The 19,969-nt window shown below is 45.4% G+C and overlaps 1 protein-coding gene across 3 annotated transcripts in view; it reads right to left on the bottom strand.

Moving 5' to 3' along the window:
* Positions 1-19,969, bottom strand: part of LOC135371204 (uncharacterized) — a 42,022-nt gene that overhangs the window by 4,646 nt on the left and 17,407 nt on the right. For 2 of the 3 annotated variants that reach the window (XM_064605266.1, XM_064605275.1), the window contains 4 exons: positions 14,027-14,146; positions 8,816-8,935; positions 3,206-3,663; positions 3,042-3,152 (listed from right to left, as the gene is read on the bottom strand). In XM_064605266.1, the coding sequence (XP_064461336.1) occupies positions 3,042-3,152; positions 3,206-3,663; positions 8,816-8,935; positions 14,027-14,146 (809 nt within the window). Of the gene's footprint in view, positions 1-1,907; positions 2,109-3,041; positions 3,153-3,205; positions 3,664-8,815; positions 8,936-14,026; positions 14,147-19,969 lie in introns of those variants that run through there. The other variant, XM_064605284.1, reaches the window with a different exon arrangement.

Below are 19,969 nucleotides of genomic sequence, written 5' to 3'. Positions count from 1 at the left end.
GATATCATGAATGCGCATTTCACTGACGTTCCACTCATTATTTTTTTGCGTGTGATGGAGCTGTGTAGACAGCAAGCAACTATTGCGAGTGTTGATTTTTCAGTGACCCATACCCCCTTATTAAAAAAAAAAAAAGACATCTCCAAGGTCAAATACATGATGTGTGCTGTAATTCCTGTACTGCTGGTAATCTGTCACCGTTGTGGAAACAGACGACTGCATGATATTCCTTTGCATGTACACAGGATCAGCAGTGTAACAGCTACTTTAGGAAAAAGGTAGATAATCCCTCATGCTTCAATTGTCAAGAAATCTTTCTTCGAACATGCAAAGTACAATGGTTGTTGCCAACTCGGATTATAAAATTCAGGGGCGCCAGAACAGGGGGGGCGACGGCTCCCCCAGTCAAGGGGCACTGCCACGGGGTGACAAATTGTTGTGCGAATTTTCGTTTGATTGCGAGCTACGTTAGAGAAGAGTTGTTGCAACCGGAACTGGTTCAGTTGAAGGTAAATTATTGTTTTTTTTTACGAAAAGCGGCCATAGCCGGGTTTTGTGACAGTGGCTTCGCGACTCTTTCCCACCCAAGAAAAGAGGGATGTTCCGTGGAGTGACTTGTGGGAGCCCCGTTTTAAACGAAGTTTTATAAGGGATTGTTGGATGTAGAGTCACTAAATAAGCTTTGCTTCAGAGTATCGACACTGAGGTCCAAGGGAGAGTAGGACCGCCATCTTGTTTCGGCATCACACCTATATCATCCCCATTTGAGGATCAAAGACGGCTAACATAATGCTCCCCGTGGGACAGAGAAGCATGTATGATTGTTGTGCTATAATCCGTGTATTGTCAACCAGAGCGTTCCGAGGAAGTCCAGGTGAGCTCAAGGCCGTCAACTGCTGCTTGCAAACGAAAAGAGCATTTCAACCGCACACGATAGATGGCATCGTGCGCTAAAGTGCGCGTGGGTCCATACTCTGAAGCGTAGCTTATTTAGTGACTCAAGTTGGATGAGCTTGAGAGACGCATCCCATGGTTGGTCTGGAAGATGGAAGAATGTAAACACGAGGGGGATAGCAGCAGTTTTCCCGCCGGGTAAGTTTGGGAATAGTGGCGGCAGCAGTAGTAGCGATATGGCCCGACGATCGGTCTGAAGTGTCAACTGCAGGTTGCTGCACAGTGCAGTTAGATTAATTCTGTGACGTGTGCAAGTGTTGTGTGCCACGGTGTGACGTTGAGGAAAATGCCAGAAGACACCAGAAGCACGCTTTCAGTTTTGTGTACCAGCCCTGTATTACCTGCATGAGTCCTCAAGGAAAATAAATGATGATGATGATGACGATAGCATTTTTTCCCGCTCCCCCAGTGGAAAAAGTTCTGACACTACTGATAAAATTACATATAAAGTAACACCCAAATATCTATTTGTACATAGGGGTGCGTCACTGCAACGAGAGTGCTTGAACTGCTGTTAAGCCGAGTTGACAAACACTTAGCAAACAACACATTGCTTGTAATTAGTCATCTACTGTGTACCACTTCTTCCCAATCAATGTGAGGTTCACCCAGTCAAGCGCTCCAGTTACGTAAGGGGTAGAAGACGTGTAGCATCTCAGGACACAAAACAGCGCTGACACAAAGTCTGTCCTACATAAATAGAGCATGAAGCTTTAGGGTTTAACCCGATGCAATGCACATTAACTTGTTTATCAGAAAACACATTTACATCAGCGTTTGTACCAAACTAGTACAGTCAGTTTGGGTAGATGAGCCCAATTTTTCACCGAATATAGCGCACAGGTAGCTTTTCCAAACGAATTCACAGGAATTTAGAGTAAATGCTTATTCATCCGATTTTTACCCCCAAATTTAGAAAAAAATATTTCCGGAAAACTTCAGGCTCTATACATAAAGCGAGTACGTGTTCACAATATGCATTCGACATCTAAGCTGGAAAACTGTAGATGATACAGAATGGATGCTCTTTCGCTATACATTCCAATGAGGCAAGCGTCTCTTTTAGGGAAGGTAGGTGGCGCACCAAGCGGGCATTTCACCGATGAGAGGCGGAAACTGCGAGGAGGTTTAGCGGACACCCGCTCCACAGGGATCTGGGAAAGTGATTTGGTCGCCTGGTAATAAAGTAGGCCATGGGTTCAACAAGCAACAACGACAAGACTATTATGTGTCTGGCAACACTGCTCCCCAAACATCGATATCGTTCTCCTCGCCGCAGCTCCTCACAGACTTCCAGCTCCGGGTGAAACTCAGAGGCACTTGAGGCCCCAAGTGTTTGTGACATCACCTTTTCCTGGTGAATCCGTATGTACGGAATTTTGCGGCTAATCTAAAAAATTTGTGGAATTGCATAATGTTTAGTGACACCGTTTATATTTACAGCCTGAAGTTTTCAGGAAATATTTTTTTTCTAAATTCGACGAGTAAAAATCGGGTAAATAAACATGTGCTCTAAATTTATGCAAATTCGTGTGGAAAAACTTCCAGTATGCTAAATTCGGAGAGAAATCGGGCTCTGTTACTCATACTAACTGAACTCGTTCAGTACAAAATGTAATGTAACTGCATTTGCTGCCAAAGAAGCTAGTGTGCATTCCTACAGACGTCTCAGTGACGGCAATTTGCAGGGTGAAGATCGGGTTTCACCTTAAAGAGGCAACAGTCAATCAGTGGCGGATCCAAAGGGGGGAAGGGGGGGGCGGTCGCCCGCCTTGAACGTCAGTTTATAGATTGAATTTCCCTCTCCCCCACTACGCGCTCCTACAAAGAAACCGCCCCCCACAAACTGAGGGCCTGGATCCGCCCCTACCTTCAATTCGGGGTACAAATTCGGGGTACAAATTCGGGGAAGAATCGTGCTAAGCCCTAAAAACTTCAGGCTTTTATTTGAGTATTCAAACTTATATTTTGAATACTGAGTCTAAAGCACGGTTGATTTCACGATACAGAACAGAATAACAATTTTTTAAACTCCACAGTAGCACTTTCAAAAGAAAAAGAAGATTAGGACAAGGCAATTCTCTTACTGGCTGTGGCGAATGGGGTTCTCCCTCGGCCAAGCTTTCTGTTGCGGGCGATGCTGCAGCTGACTGAGGAGTTGACTGAGAGGCTGACTCAGGGGCTGACTGAAGGGCTGCCTGAGAGTAACATGCATGCTGAAATGCACGTAAAAAATTTGACTTTGTCTCACCTCTGGTGTATCAGCTGTATCCAAAACAGAGCTTCCAGGCAGCACTTCAAAAGTACCCGTAGCATCCAGCATGGCCTCCCTTCTGATCAGGGCCATGACACGGCAGTCAATCACGTTCATGTGAGACGCTGCATCGAAGACGATGTCCTGCGGCCATCTGTCTCCACTGGCGTCGCCACCGTCCGCAGGCACAGAGCTGCTGCTGCAGCCACTCAACTTCTGCACCACACCTCGAGCGCGGCTCCGCACGCGATACCTCCAGTCCTTCCACAACTGCATCCAAGCAGTAGCCGTCCTATACACGGGGCCCATGGCGTTCACCTTTTTCGCTATCTCTCCCCATTTCTGGTTCCTCTGCAGCTTCGTCTCACCGGGCCGCCTGACGCGGTTGTTCGACAGCTCGGGAGACTCTTCCAACAACTGGAGCAGGTAGAGTCTCTGTTTGTTCATTGCTGTATCTGTTGAAAAAGGAAACTGGTCAGGACTGAAATATGTAAGATGCCCCCCGCCAATGGACCAATTCTTTAATCCTTTAAGGTGCCACTACGGACTAAATCTCGTGTCCTCAGAATTCTACCAAACTTATGTTACTGAAACCCAGCGATGGCCACTAACTACTTCTACAGTAGTTTAACTATAACTACTAACTACATCACGATGGAGTAGTTTAACTAGGAGTTCAACTACTTTTCAGGGGAGGTAGTTAAAACTACTTCTCTAACTACAGCAATGTATTTTAACTACATCTCTAACTACTTAACGTTGTGCATCAGCACCGATCCCATTCTGTAGTGTTCTTGGACACCTAAATATGAATCACAAGCAGTGATAAAGGTGAAGATCTAGACACAATTGCTCTGCACCTCCGTTCTCATCAAACAAGTTGCTCAAGGTATAAGTCGCAAGCACGATCGTGCCGCAAAGCTTGCGGCAAAATTGGAATTAGTTGGCGCCTGCAGTAACCTAACTACTGTAGTTAACTACTCGAAATAGTAGTTTAACTAGTAGTTTCACACTACATTTCTGCAGGTAGTTGAGAACTACTTTTTAACTACAATCAGGTAGTTTAACTAGTAGTTTGACTACATGTAGTCAACTACTGGCCATCACTGCTGAAACCTTCTTGTCTCATTTTACATTCCTGCAAAATATTTTGGCTCCACTTCGCGTCTTCCGGGGGGGGGGCTCACTTTTTGCACTTCGTTAGTGGAGCCCCACGTGACATATCCTCTGACCTCCGAGAAAACACAAAGGAAAGACCCCAAAGAGAAGGGCCATTTTCCCCTCTTTCAATCAGCCTCATGTGACTTCTCAATCACGCGACCCTCCCTGGACACTGGTGTCGTTGCTAGGAGATGAATGCCCTTTCCAGAACATCATTGCAATTTGCGGGCTTATGATTACGTCACCCGCTCCTTGCGTCATCGAAACTTGTAGAGGCTCAGCAGATATTCAAAAATTATCAGAAATGCACAGCTTTCGTAAACAGGATTGAAATTTTGCGTATAGAATCCTTGAGGCACCTTCAGTTCATGAACTAAATAAGATAAACCCTGTTGTTTTCAAAGTCGCAGTGTGTCCAGAGTGGCACCTTATGGTGACAGTCACCTCCTAAAACGTGTGTATGGAACAAGCACCATGGCAGTTGTATTCGTTTATAGGCCTCGAGCAACTCGAGAATCGAGAGAGTTGACATTATCCCCATGGATGCTCTAAATTCTCTCTCGTTCTAACATTCGGAAATTTAACACGATGCTCAAGAGTCGACTCCCAAATGAATCTCTTCTTGATGAACAAACAAAGACAACCCCAGTTTGACAGACTGTTCAACTGTCTATTTAAACTAAGGATGTGCCAACTGAATCCACGAATCCTAGGCAGGGATTTGAGATTCGCGTATCTGAGTCCCAGTGCCCAAAACGGCGAATCGTATCTTTCGAGTTCACCAACCACGTTTGTTTGTTTCTTTTTTAAATTGGCACCCCCCCGAGTCCACCGAAATCCTCATTGGCCGACAGGTGTCTTCTTGTTTGTTTGTTTACATTGCTCTGGACTGTAAAGAGTGCATGCAGGAACCCTTAGATTACGAGTTTAAAAGTAACATGGTTTTCCTTTTGATTGTTGCGTAGTTTTATGGAAGTAATTCAGACTCGAGAATTTATGCGATTCTTGTAGTCGATGAACAACATGTTAAATAAATTACGTTGAAGAAGAACTGTATGGGTATATTTTCTCCTGAAACTCAAGCATTATTTAACTTGTTTTCCATTAAACAAAGGCATCATATTCTGCTTCAAAACACTTTTCGCTGGAAGTGTTTTTCCCTGGCTTTTAAAAATCTTTTTAAAGAAAGGATTCGAAAGGTTCAAGATTTGTAAGATTCGTGAATTCGTAGAACCTTCCTTGGATTCGGATTCGGATTCGAAAAATTTGGGATTCGTCCCATCTCTAATTTAAACGACTTCATTCCCCACATCACCACCAGCAGTGGGGTAGAGTATCACACCCTGGTGATGAAACTCCCCATTCATTGTCCCAAAATTAAGTTGTTGTTGTTACACAATTTTCTGTTCTGAAAAGTGTGTACATATTAAATAAACATGTTTTATAGATTAGCAATGCTTCTGTAACCGAAAGAGCCCCATCAGTGAAAAAATTATCATGGTGACATACTTTTTTACAGCTTCCGTCCAAGTTAACTTGAACACTGCTCCAGCCCGTGAAGCTGGAAGATAGTGCTTATTTTGGTGTAGATGCCTAAAACTCCGATTAAACATGGAGAAATACCTATAATGGTGCTGTGGCAATACTCCGTTGTTGAGGTGAAATTGACATTGGTCACGTTGCACATCCTTTTGAAACCATCGATCGCTTGGAAGAAGCGTGTATCTCAAATGTGCAGGAATGTAATCTGAGAATTTAAAATTGGTCACTCGGAACGGTCGACTACTCGTCCGTTATCTCCCTTCCAGCGTTGTGCTGTTTTGTGGGTCATTACTGTAAAATATAGGCACGTTTCATAATGGTTTTGTCGCAATCTCGCAGCGCTATTGCCCGTTTAGATCAAGAAGAGACCCTAACGTTTCTCTATTTTCTTTATGTACCACAAATTTGACACACGGGTAAATGCTGAGGAGGGGCATGAAGTACGAAAGTAGGTACAGGTCTGGTACAATTCCTACAGTTTTATCCAGAGGAAACTGCCCTCCTTGCAGGCAGTTAAAGCCTGTTCCGACATATAGCAGCACGCTAATATAGAGCTACGAAACGGCGCGCAAAAACAGCGCTCTCTGTTATCGTAAAGTTCAAGGCCTGTTCCGACATATAGCAATTTGCTATACAGCGCTAGAAAATCGCTCAATATTTTCCTACACACAGTGCTCCAAACCGCTCAAAAATTAGTGCTTCCCGGAGTTGAGCTCGTGTCAGCTTTTACGGCGCTAATATTGGCACCACATTCCTGTTGGTCAATGAGGAGACCCTTCAGTGATGACGTCGCGGAGTTGTGTTGCTTCCGCATTTCACAGCACGACGGCCGCATTGGAACCGGCGAGTCTGCCATCCAATAGAGAACGGGATACGGTTTAAATCTCGTGATGTGTATTGCCATTGCTGAAAAAAAGATTGGCTGTGCGTTCTTTTCGGTGAATCTCCTTACGATGACCACGTGATGTTGGCCAGACGATGCATGCCAAGGCTTTAACGACACGTCAACGAGGTGTCATGGCATGCTGTGGGGCCAGCGTCCGTTGACCAACATACTCTGTTAGTGACAATGGCCCATGCTTGTTTCAATCATTCTTGGCTGATGGAGTCGTTTGCCCCCATCATTGGTAATCGGCAAATTAAAAATCGGAGAAATGTCTGGCAAGTTTTCGCTTAGTCAGTTGATGGAAGTTGTTCGTTGACATGCTGTCCAACTCCGGAGGCGCCACAATGGGAGAGACCGGAAACGAGAACCGAACTTCCGCTCAATTATAGCGCTAGTGCCGCTTTGCAAGCGAGAACCGTCCGATGACAGTGAGCTCTATTTTTACGCGCTGTTTTGTAGCACGATATCAGCGCGCCGCTATATGTCAGAACAGGCCTTCACACTTGCAAAGTGGTGCTAGCGCTATAATTTAGTGGAAGTTCGGTGCTCGTTTCCGGTCGCTCCCATCATGGCACCTCAAGACTTCGACAGCATAGAAACGAACAACTTACTAACTTATCAATTGACTAAACGAAAAATTACCAGACATTTTGGATGACAGACTCGTCGGTTCCAATGCGGTTGCCGTGCCATGAAATGCGAAAGCAACACAACTCCACGACATCATCGCTGAAGAGCCTCCTTATTGGCCAACAGGAGTGTGGTGCTAATATTAGCGCTGTAAAAGGTGACACGAGCTCAACTCCGGCAAGCACTAATTTTTAGCGGTTTGGAGCACTGTGTGGAAGAAAATATTGCCCTATTTTCTAGCGCTGTATAGCAAATTGCTAAATGTTGGATCAGGACTTGAACCTTCCGATAACAGACAGCGCTGTTTTTGCATGCTGTTTCGTAGCTCTATATTAGCGTGCTGCTATATGTCAGAACAGGCCTTAACTGCCTGCACTCTGCAACTTCCTCTGGTTGCCAAACTGTAGGAATTATACCAGACCTGTACCTACTTTTGTACTTCATGCCCCCTCCTCAGCATCCAGCGAGCGTTAATTTTTAGCGGTTTGGAGCAGTGCGAGAGGAAAATATTGCGCTTTTTTCTAGTGCTACATAGCAAATCTCCATATGTCGGAACAGGCCTTTAGGGTGGTAGGTACACGAACAAAAGAGTGATGCTGTGTCCAGTGTGAGCAGACCTGATCCCACACATTTGCCTGCTATTTTGAAGCCTTATGTGCCAAAAACGAAATCTAGAAGGTGAAGCATAGAAGGTTTGAGGAACAAGAAATTGGAGTGTTAGAATAAAGCCTCCGATGCTAGAAGCCCATCTCACATATAGCCAGAATGCTTCCCAAGACAAGTGCTTCTGACAAGCGTTGTGGAACTGGTGGCAATGGCAACAAGTCTTGTGACCATCTTAGGAGATGGATAAGTTATGCATTTCTTGCAGTAACAAGATTAGAGAAACAGTCACAGCTCCCATTTACAGTATTGTTCTTGCGGAAGGAAGTGATTTTCTCACTTTGTTTTTGCACTTTCAGAGTTACAGATGAAAAAAAATAAACAATTTACAGTGCCTATTTCAAGTGCCTAAATAAGGATTTTTAGCACCTTTTATAGGCGCCTCAAGCAAGTTTTCTCGTGCCTAAAAATGCGGGCCCTAATGATTACGACGGGCCTTGAGTCATGCGAGCCCCTGAAGTGGCCAGGGCCCCTGAGGCATCATCCCTGGCTGCTTCCCTGCCTCGCTGGCCCTGGCCATGAACCATTTCTTGAATGCTTTGGAGCTTTGCCTTTCGCCTGCAACAAACTATTCCTTGGTGCCTGACAATGTACACCATCTTGGGCTGTCCTTAGCCTTCTCCCATCACCCACACTAGAAAATGAACCCGATTCGTTCGGTTCAGGCTACTGAAGTCACGCTGGTTGTTTGTACGCAGGTATAAATTCAGTAGAGACTCCCTCACCTGAACAGTCGCCTAGGCTCAGTTGCTCAGTGTTTCCATGGTTTCCGGGTAACGTAACTGAGCTGGTCCCTTGAGGCGCTCCATTGATGCTGACAGGACGACTTACAGTCCCCGTTGCATCTAAAGAAAAGAACAAAAAAATTACTTCATCAAAAACACAGTGCTGCTTTTCAGGAGAGCACCACTAAATCTGTTGTTATGACAACATTTCATAAAATTTCACACAGAGCATTAACGTGATCCTCACTGAGTAGGAAACAATAGGTAGGGTTCTGGGTTTTCGGATTTATCCGAAAAATATACTCCGGTAAAATTTTAAGCAATTCGGGTGAATTCGAAAAACTCTGTTTGGCAGGTGTTTTCCCTGATAGCCGGATTATTGTTCTTGACCTCCTTTTGTGTCCTGGGTTTCTTCTGACCTCGGATACCAGCCCCACTGCAACATAGTAATGGTTTCTGTGACCTAGCGTTTTTGGCGGCAGTCATCTCGACCACTTGAGGGTTCACCACCCAGGGTTTTCCCCAGTCTGTTTCTCGATTTCCTTGAACTACATGTGACCTAAGCACTAAAATACGCATCGAACCGAGGTTATATGGGGTGGTCTTTCTGAAAGGGGCAACCAGTTGCAGTGCTGAGGAGAAGATGGGATGCAAGCGAAAGCTGCCCAGAGACTACGTCAAGGGGTACCCTGATTTCAAGGAGTTCACATTGTCCCGCCATTGCGATGCAGAGGTTGCCGCATGTAAGTGCTGCCGTATAACAGTGAACACTCACACGGAAAGGGTGCGTTGAGACTTTAAAAGCGATAAGACCCCCGTTCCGGAAAACAAACAAAAGGACGACACAACACACAGCAGAGAACACAAACAAATTTTGTTTGTTTCCCGGCACGGGGGTTTTTATTGCCTTAAAGGTATGAAATACCGAACAGCCCAGTTTTTAAACATTTTCAGTGCATTGAGAATGGAAAAAGAACACCTCAGTGTCTGTCACACGAAATGCATTGTTAAGCTTGTGTCTCTTTAGTGTTGAAGCAATAAATGTGACAACTGCGTTTTCGCTGCACAACTGTCCGTGTGTCGTCAGGTTTTCTCCGAATTTCGGATGTTAACTGAGCTGTAAATCATAAACTCCGAAAAACTCCGTTTTTTGAAAAAAAAAAAAAGAAAACAATAAACTCCAAAAAACATCCTCCAGTAATGCCCAGAAATGAAACTCTGAAAACCCTGAACCCTGATAATAAGGCAGTCCACTGCACTCGCATGACACGCAACCCGCTTGGCGCAAGGGATGGATGTCTCCGGATGGATGTTAGATGGACACCAGGAGGTATTTTGTGCAGGAGGTATGCCAAAAGCAGGGATGGGCAGTATTTAAATAAATTGTAATTAAAATTAGAGGTGTGCGAATATTCGAATTCGAATCGAGTATCAAACGCTCGAACTATTCGATTCGCGAATCGAACATCTAATATTCGACAATTCCACGAATATGAACGACACAACCCGAAAGTGGGCTTCACCTGATGCTTCCGTGCATGAGGTGAAGCCCGCTTTACGAAATTGCCCTTGCTGCAGGACCAACACAGGCGGGACAGTGTTTAGTTTAAGATAACGTTATCCAAAGTTAGTTTTGTAGACATCGTCTGTGGAAGGGGTGGCGCCCCTCCCACATGCAGTTTAGCTGTGCCGACGAGGGACTTTGATTTGATGTCTGTGAGGTTGCCTTTAAAAAGATAGGACTCTCGAATAATGACTACAGCCCACGAACAAGAAGGGTGTCTTAAAGATGTCCTTTGCATCTAAAATTTCAGTAGTGCAACTTCCTAGGGCGAGTGCAAAGAAACTAAAAGGGGTTCATGGCAAAGCTGAGGTAGGATGCCAATTAGATGCCAATTTTTTTCCCCATTCGATTTGATGTTCGATTCGACTTAAAATATTTGGACTCACACACCCCTAATTAAAATACTATATCAAATATAAATACATGTATTTATATTTTGTATTTAAATACAGACTCGAAAAATGTAAATAACAATTTTTCGGTATTTTTTCTTGTAAATACCGTATTTTCACGCGGATTAGCCGCACCGCAGATAAGCCGCAGGACTCGTTTTTAGATACATTTTGAAAATGTTTTTGCAGATAAGCCGCACTCGCAGATAAGCGGAGGGTAATACGACGCGACTGCTTTGTGCGCTAAACCAATGATGCACATACAAAATCAACAGAGACGCTCAACGCTCGTGAGCGCCGTACTCCCGGCCAGCTGCCCTGTTCTGCCCTGACGACTTTTAGTTTGAAGCCGCTGTCGTGGCTGTGCCTCAGCGTTGGAGCCATGCCCCACCTCTAACTGCCGTGCCCGTGTCCACGAATGCTGCTGCTCTCGTCAAATGAGAACTGACGCTTAGCTGACCACGTTTTATCCCGATGACAGGTGTATTGAACCCTTCCTGTGGGTCTGGCGACAAAGGAAACCGTGGGGAAGGCCATAAACCCTGTCCACATTCCGGTGTTGGCATGAAGTATAACAAAGGAGGTCAGTTCTAGTGTTCTACCACTAAGATCGGATTGTGCCCTTGTTGCGTGTTTTTCGTGGATTGACGGGTTAGTCCACTCGAATGTGGAGTGGACCCGCCCATGTTCGGTATTGTTCGTGCACTGGCAGGGCGGTCCTGTTCCGAAAAACATGAGGAACTGTCGGCCCTTTCGTTTAACCCGGGGCATGGGGAAGGTACCAGGGAAAAATAGTCACCATATAAGCCGCACCCACGGATAAGCCGCAGAGCGACCGCAAAAAAAATAAATCGCGCATAAGCCGCGGCTAATACGCGTGAAAATACGGTACTTTATAAATACATACTCCTAAAAGCAGAATATGCTGACTCAAAGTTACCCTGCATTTGACCTTTGGGGAAGAAGGGCAAAGCAGAGTTTGGGGCGTAGTCATGCTGTGTTTGCGCTAGCATGCGCATGCGACAAACAATGTTAGATGACGAGTTTCTCACTGTTGTTGCTTGTTGCGGACAACGGCTGCGACTACCCGATTACCTTGTTGTACAAAGCATCCTCATGGAACTCAATACAAGCCTATGTTTGTCAGCACCTGTGGAGATGCTGCTCTCCTTTGCGAATATGATTGTACTGCCGAGCAGGGGAGGCCTAAAAGATGCAGTCTTCGAGAAACTTCTAAAACTAAAGTTGACATGATAATCTAACAAATAAATGCTATTGTTCATTGCTGATTTGTTTGTTATGATCATCGTTATGTCTGTAATTCCAGATGACATCTTCCTCACAGTATTTATGGTAGTAGTTACGGTATTTAAATATACTGTATTTATATTTTATATTTGAATACTCATATCGGAAAGTATTTATGAAGAGTGTTTAAATACCCCTTTCAACAAAGTATTTTGTATTTATATATTTAAGTACACAAAAAAATTATTTATGCCCATCCCTGGTCAATAGTAGAGCTGTGTAAGTTACTAAAAAAATGTAAGAGAGATTAGCTAAATTTAAATTATGCTGAAAGTTGCTTGCCAGTTGTAATTAAGTTATAGGGTTACTGCAGGCTGTGCCACAATTGCATAATGACATGATGGACAGTGTTTGAATGCTTCTCGCAGTGCTTCACCTTTTCCATTGCCTGCATCAGTGGCTGAATTTGCACTTAGACAAAGCCATTAAAGCAAGAAACTGGGCTAGTTGGTAACAATTCATTTTCGGGAGACAGGCGCAACAAAGGCTGTATCTGACTCGCATCTCCTGCTGTAAATTTTGTCTTTGCAGCTCCAGTTTCCCTTATGTGACACTTTCAGGGTATTTCCAGATGTAACCCCCAAGTGCCGGCGATGGAAATAAGCCGGTAAAAATGGGTTTCACCAGGTTCAACCCTAAAACACAAGGCTTTAAGTATACATAGGGCCTGGTGTTTTCAGGTCCTATGTTTAAAAAAAAACTGGAGGGCAAACCATGTCTCAGAAGCAATAAAATAGAGAAAGTCGGGCCATATGGGTCAATATCGGGTGAAAAACAAAGTGTGCGTCTCACGTTTTGGGTTTTACCCCAAGTGATGATGATGCAAATTTGGAGGGGTGACGGTGGTAAAATCAGGTTTATTACCGGGTTTATCCCTGGAACACAAGGCCCGAAGTACAATGTTCCCAGCGAGAGAGCGTTCTCAGCTGCAGGATGTATTGTCAGGGCAGGAAGTGAATGGTGCTGCCTGACAATGTTGAGCATCCGCTTTTGTTTCATGACAATCTGCGAGCTGTGATGCGCTTGTCAGTGAACCACCCTACATTACGCAGCTGTTCCACTTTGCTTTTTCAAAATTTTTAAAAACTATAACTTGCAATGCTACCAGAGAAGTCCGATAATAGTGACACTGCAAGTGCAGGTGTGCTTTGTATTAAGCGAAAATACATGCCTTATTATAATATTCCTCAAGTGAGTGTCTCCTGTCATCTCATTTAGGAGCACAATAATTGTGCCCTCACTAGGTCCTTTGCCTACCTGTTACAAGTTAACACCCCTTCACGAGCCTTTATCTTGTAGAGAGACATTCAAAATTTGTTTCACTATATGAAGATCACTATTAGTTTTTCGCATTGCACAATTTGAATATTAGGACTCCTCTATGGCTTGTTCAAAAAAATAATTTTTTGTGCACACATTTTTTGTGTTTCCACTATTGTTTTTAAAATTACGTATTGAAACTGAAATTCCACGAAACGGGTCAGCATAACAGCGACACTCAGAAAGGCACATCTCCACCATTGATAGTGAGGTGCGATGTGATGTGATGTGATAAAGAAAAAAATGGGGATGTGAGTTTCGACGAAGTCGAACTGGCTACCCCCAGTACACTTACACACAGAAAGTTCAAAGAGGTGATGAGATGATGAAAAAAATGGAGATGAGGATGATGTCCAGAGAAGAACAGAGATGATAATGGAGTTCAACATGCAGTTCAAAAGTTTTGACCAAGTGAGTCGGAATTGCTGGGGGCACACAGAGGACACATCACACATTCAGCGCGTCATAGGATGTCTATAAGCCCGGTTGTATGCAGAAAGTCTTCAAATGCCCTTAGCGCTGGGCATGGCACTGAGGCATGGGATGGCAGACAGGCAGGTTCATTCTTCTGAGGGCATGCTGATGGTTTGTACACAGATATAAACTTCAGTAGAGAGGATTCCTCACCTGAACCATCACCTGTGGTCACTTGGTCAGTGTTGCCATGGTTTCCTGGTAGCATAACTAAACTGGTTCCCTGAGGTGCTCCACTGATACAGACGGGATGGCTTATAGTCCCTGTTGCGTCTAAGGGCAAGAACAAAACATTCCATAAATTCATGCAACTTCAACGAACACTACGGGTACCTGAACATCAAAATTTGGATTGCGTACATTTTTCAAACAACTGGCATTCACTGAAACTCGAATACAAATACCGAGACTAAGAAGCGAACAAATCTCGATTACTTCTTGAGCTACTACTACTACTTACTACTTGAGAACTGAGCAACACATGAACTACTGCAGCACACTGCTGTGGAATTTGCTGTGGAATTTATTTAGCTGTAGTGTCATGATGATGTTGATTAGGATTTCTACTGTTTTGAGTACACAGTAGTAGTAGTTTGTAGTTAACTACAGTAGTTAGGTTACTGCTAGCACCAACTACTTCAGATTTTGCCGCAAGCTTTACTGGTCTAGTGAAGCCTCATTTGCTGTAAAATAATTCTGCAACTTAGCTGATCGAGTAGGCACAAGTTTGTCATTGCTCGTGATTCATATTTAGGTGTCCTAGAACACTACAAGGGATTGTTGTTGATGGACAAGGTTAAGTAGGTTAGATAGTTATAGTAGTTAAAATACATTGCAGTAGTTAAAGAAGTAGTTTTAACTAGGTACTCCTCTGAAAAGTAGTTGAACTACTAGTTAAACTACTCCATCGTGAAGTAGTTAGTGGCCATCACTGGTCTTATGACACTGCTTGGCTATGTTGGTGTGTAACTCAGGCAATAAATGTTCAACTCCTGATGGCACGGTGTGCCGGCGACGGCATATTTCGATATAGATTTCACTGGATTGTATCTGACAACGTATGGGCAAGAACACTCCTCCAGCTGAATAAGGAATTAACTGAATGGCTAACAAAGTTGCTAGTCGAAGTGACGGGCACTAGTGATCATAGCGAATTAGTGATATACCCGCTCGTTTCCTCCCCTCGGGGATACGGCTCGGAACATTCTCTTTCGGCGATCTGTCGGTTTCTGCTCTTCTCAGTTCGGCGTCAAGCACGGATGGTACTCCAAAGACTAAGGGCAATATAAGCCTCGTGGAAGATAGGATATCCCCTGATCTTCCGCCCGAGGACAAGGCACGATTTTCACACCTGCTTTCGGACTTCTCAGATCTCTTTGATGTGAGCGGGGCTCCCCTAGGTTCGTGCACCACGGTAAAACACACGATACTGACCGGGAACTCTCCTCCCGTACATAGCCGTCCGTATCGTGTGTCTCCCGCTGAACGTCGCGTCATACAGGACCACGTAAAGGATATGCTCAGCAAGGGCATCATCCGGGAATCCAACAGCCCCTGGTCTTCTCCGGTATTCCTTGTACGTAAGAAGGACGGGACATGGCGATTCTGTGTTGACTACAGGAAGTTGAACGCCGCCACTACTAAGGACGTGTATCCCCTACCACGCATCGACGACACATTAGATTCTTTGCATGGTGCCCGATATTTCTCTTCTATGGATCTTCGGTCAGGGTACTGGCAGATCGCAGTCGACGAGCAGGATCGTGAAAAGACCGCGTTCGTAACCCCTGATGGGCTCTTCGAGTTTCAAGTTATGCCATTCGGACTCTGTAATGCCCCAGCAACTTTTCAGCGAATGATGGACACGATCCTTCGATCATTCAGATGGACCTTCTGCCTGTGTTACCTCGACGATGTAATAGTCTTCGCTGGAAACGTTGATGACCATATCCAGCGTCTAAGGGCCGTACTCGAATGCTTCCGTAAAGCCGGGCTTCAACTGAACGCAAAGAAGTGCACATTCGGAGGTCAACAAATAAAAATATTGGGTCATCTTGTTGACAAAGACGGCATCCACCCTGACCCAGACAAGATAATGGCCATTCAAAACTTCCCTCCTCCGGAGAACCAAAAGTCATTACGCTCATTTCTTGGGCTATGCTCATACTTCCGCCGCTTCATAAAGGGATTTGCCAACATTGCCGAACCTTTACAGCGCCTATTAAAGAAGGACGCGACATTCACCTGGACTTCAGAGCAAGAAGAGGCTTTTATGTCTTTGAAAACATCGCTGAGTTCCCCACCAGTCCTTGACCATTTTCTGGAAGGTGCTCCAACCGAAGTCCATACCGACGCCAGCGGCCATGGCATAAGAGCCGTGTTAGTCCAGCTCTTCAACCAAAGTGAGCGAGTCATCGCCTACGCTAGCCGCACGTTGTCAGATTGTGAACGCAATTATTCTATAACCGAAAAAGAATGCCTGGCAGTCGTCTGGGCATTGGGCAAGTTTCGCCCCTACATCTACGGCCACCCGTTTCACGTCATCACGGATCACCATGCGCTCTGCTGGCTGACCAAGATGAAGAACCCTACGGGTCGGCTTGGGCGATGGGCTCTGAAACTGCAAGAATACGACCTCTCAATCCGCTACAAGTCCGGCAGGACACACCTGGACGCTGATAGCTGGTCGCGGCACCCGGCTCCGACCACTACGGAGCTGTCCCCCACTATAGCTGCGCTCCAGTTCTCTGATATTGCACTTCAGCAGCGCCGAGACCTTGCACTTGCTGACGTCATCAATGAGCTCTCTTCCGCCGTTGGCCCTGTATCTCGGAAAGCCAAACTGTTCACCATCAGAGATGGCATTCTCTACCGCCAAAATTATCAGCCGCATGGTGAACAGTGGTTATTAGTAGTCCCCCGTTCACTGCAGCGTGGTGTAATTGCGGCATGCCACGACGATCCAACAGCTGGTCATCTTGGGCTGTTCAAGACCTACAGCCGCCTATGTGATCGTTTCTTCTGGAGAGGAATGTATCGTTCTGTCTCCAAGTATATCAGATCATGCGCCCCATGCCAAAAACGAAAGCCTCCGACCACGCCACCCGCCGGTCTCCTGCGTCCCATACCTCCCCCCGACGCGCCATTTCAACGAATAGCTATCGACATGCTTGGTCCCTTCCCTCTGTCGTCAACCGGAAACAAATGGATAATTACGTCTGTCGACTATCTTACGCGGTATGCAGAAACTCGAGCGACAGCCTCCGCCTCCGCCGCTGACGTCGCTTCTTTTCTCCTCGAGCGGATAATCTTAAGGCATGGTGCACCTCAGACTCTGATCAGCGACCGTGGTGCAGCGTTTCTCTCCGAAACTGTCCAGAATGTAGTTCAGCTGAGCAACATCGTCCACCGCACTACCACCCCGTACCACCCGCAGACCAACGGTCTTACTGAGAGACTCAATCGAACGCTCGCCGAGATGATGTCCATGTGCGTGATGGCGGATCACACAAATTGGGATGTCATTCTGCCATACATCACCTATGCCTACAATACCGCCCGCCAAGCGACCACAGGCTTTTCCCCTTACTACCTACTGTACGGCCGCGAATCTTTGTCCCTTCTTGACTGCCTCCTCCCACGGGTTAGCGACGATCCGCTCGATCCCGTTTCCGCCGCCGCTCTGTGCAACGCCGAGGACGCACGTCAGTCGCACGGATCCGCACACACGACTCTCAGCAACTGCAGTCTACCCGATACAACGCGTCGCATCGCCCGGTATCTTACAACCCCGGTGATCTGGTCTGGTTATGGACGCCAACGCGTCGAGTTGGGCGCTCTGAGAAGCTCCTCCCACGCTACACAGGCCCTCATAAGGTCCTCCGCCGTATATCTGAGCTGAACTATCAAATAGAGCCATGCACACCCCCCGCCGACCGCAGAACGCCCGCCATCCAGACCGTGCATGTCATCCGGCTCAAACCATATCATGCGGCATGAGGACATAGCCGCCTTCGCCGAGGGGGGGGTAATGTGAGGAAGAAGATGTTGGTCTGAAGCGCGGGAAACGCGCTCGAGAATAAATCATTCTTTTGGGCTACCGCCTAGCAAGTGCCTGCTCTTGCGATTCTTCTCCTAACATTTGGTGGTAGCAAATATTGACATATGTAGTGACATAGCGAACGGAATTAGTGGTCACAGCCATGCAGCGATCATTTTGAGGCGTGAACTGAAGCAGCGCTTAGTGCTGCACTGTGCTTATACGTGTTGCCACCAACAATACAACAAGAAACAGTCACCACGATAGCAAACAGCATACAAAACACAGACACAGACAGAACAGCGTTCAACTGGCACCTGAAGTTTATTTTCATAATTCACCTACTCCGGAAGGCCGCTTTAGGGAAAGCAAGGTCAAGCGGGGAGAGGTTGACCGATTTTTGGTTGACTTTGCTCGGGGAGTTCAATCAGGATGGCCTCTACAATCTCACGGCCTAACCGTATACGGACCAATCTTCGTTTACTGCATCTGATAAACCAAAGAAAAAGCGAAAAGAAACTTGTTCCACCGTTGCAGCGGGGTTTGGAGTGAAAAATAGCGGACTACGTTCTTCGAAACCAATCAGCGGCTCCACTTTTCCGACGTCAAAATGACGTAAGTGGCTCGACGGCTCGTTCCGGGTATTGCCACTGTTGCGCACGGTCGCGATTTTCAAAATCGAATTCTGCGATATTTGTGCGCCTGTTGATAGAATTACTTCGCATGGTGCATTTTAATAAGCTTACGAACCGCTTGGTTCAAAAACATGGTAGTGATTAAAGTGCTTTCAGAGCTCCTTTAATGTACTGATATAGTAAGCGACAGCAACGTAAGATACCACTTAGAGTAAAAATTACTTGGTATGGTCGCTGCTGTAAGAGGCATGGGGGCAGGAGAAACAGACCAAAACACCAAAACAAGGCATGTGCCATCACTGCCACTGCTGCCTTCAACGACACCCCCCCACGTTTGTGCCACCTGTGCTGTGCGGTCCGCGCATTTTTTTCTATCAACAGTGAGATTGTCACAAATGCAAAAACAAGCTGCGTGTGAGTTCGGTGTCTTGCCAGCAACGACATCAGTCCTAGTCAAGAACAGGAAGCAAATTGAAGACACAATTCCCGGATGGCGAAATTGGGAAACTGAAAAAGCTCCGAGGATATAAGAACACTAGGTTCGTTCTTTTTGCCTGCACTGCCTGCACTTCCTGAGCTAGTTTCAGGAGCACCCACCCCTCTCACATTCTTTTGTCATAGATATTGTGGGTTCATAAAAACTGGTGCAGCATTTTTCGTTCCAAAAGAATGGACATACTGTCAAAATAGCACTGCTCGTGTGGTTCTTTTGCAAGCTTGTGTAGCCAATGCGCCAGTTAGTGGGCTTGTTATGATTTTTCTTACATGCCTTTTCCTGATATAATTAAACTCCTGATACAGTAAATCGATGGCTTCGTCCTGACCAGTTCACCATAAAAGGTTCTACTGCATCACAAAATTGAAAAAAAGAAATTGCACTTTAATTGGTTAAACGGAATAATTCATTAAGGAGAGTACGTTGAGAGAAAGACTGCCCCAAAACCGACCTCAACCTCCTCCTCCTCCTCAACTGGAGAATCCTTCCATTTCTTGATAGCACTACTAATAATCATGAAGCACCACAGAAAAATCTGAAAGCAAATGCAACAGGGGAAAACAACAATTGTTTCCCACAGCAAAAGTGATTAATGCGTGATAGTTAAGTTAAAATTAGCAACAAGAGATGTGAAATATGTTGCTTACAGATTTCTCATTAGACCATGTTTACAATAACGCATACCACCAATTTGATTCAGAAAGTAGAGAAGGTACAAAAGCTTGCCGCGCGCTTTACCCTTTGACATTATTCCACAACCAGATCAGTCACAGAGATGTTTCAAGAAATACAATTAAATTCTCTTTGCTCCCGTAGGAAAATTGATGCACTTAAATTATTTTTCCAATGGTATAGTAATACGTTACTAAACGTTGACAAGGATGGACATATTTCTCATTTTACCTCTAGGTCATTAACACAAACAC

The sequence above is a fragment of the Ornithodoros turicata genome, chromosome 1, assembly GCF_037126465.1.
Source record: "Ornithodoros turicata isolate Travis chromosome 1, ASM3712646v1, whole genome shotgun sequence".
Classification (NCBI taxonomy): domain Eukaryota; kingdom Metazoa; phylum Arthropoda; class Arachnida; order Ixodida; family Argasidae; genus Ornithodoros; species Ornithodoros turicata.
Note: the sequence above shows the minus strand (reverse complement) of the source record. Positions and strands in the feature narration are given on the sequence as shown.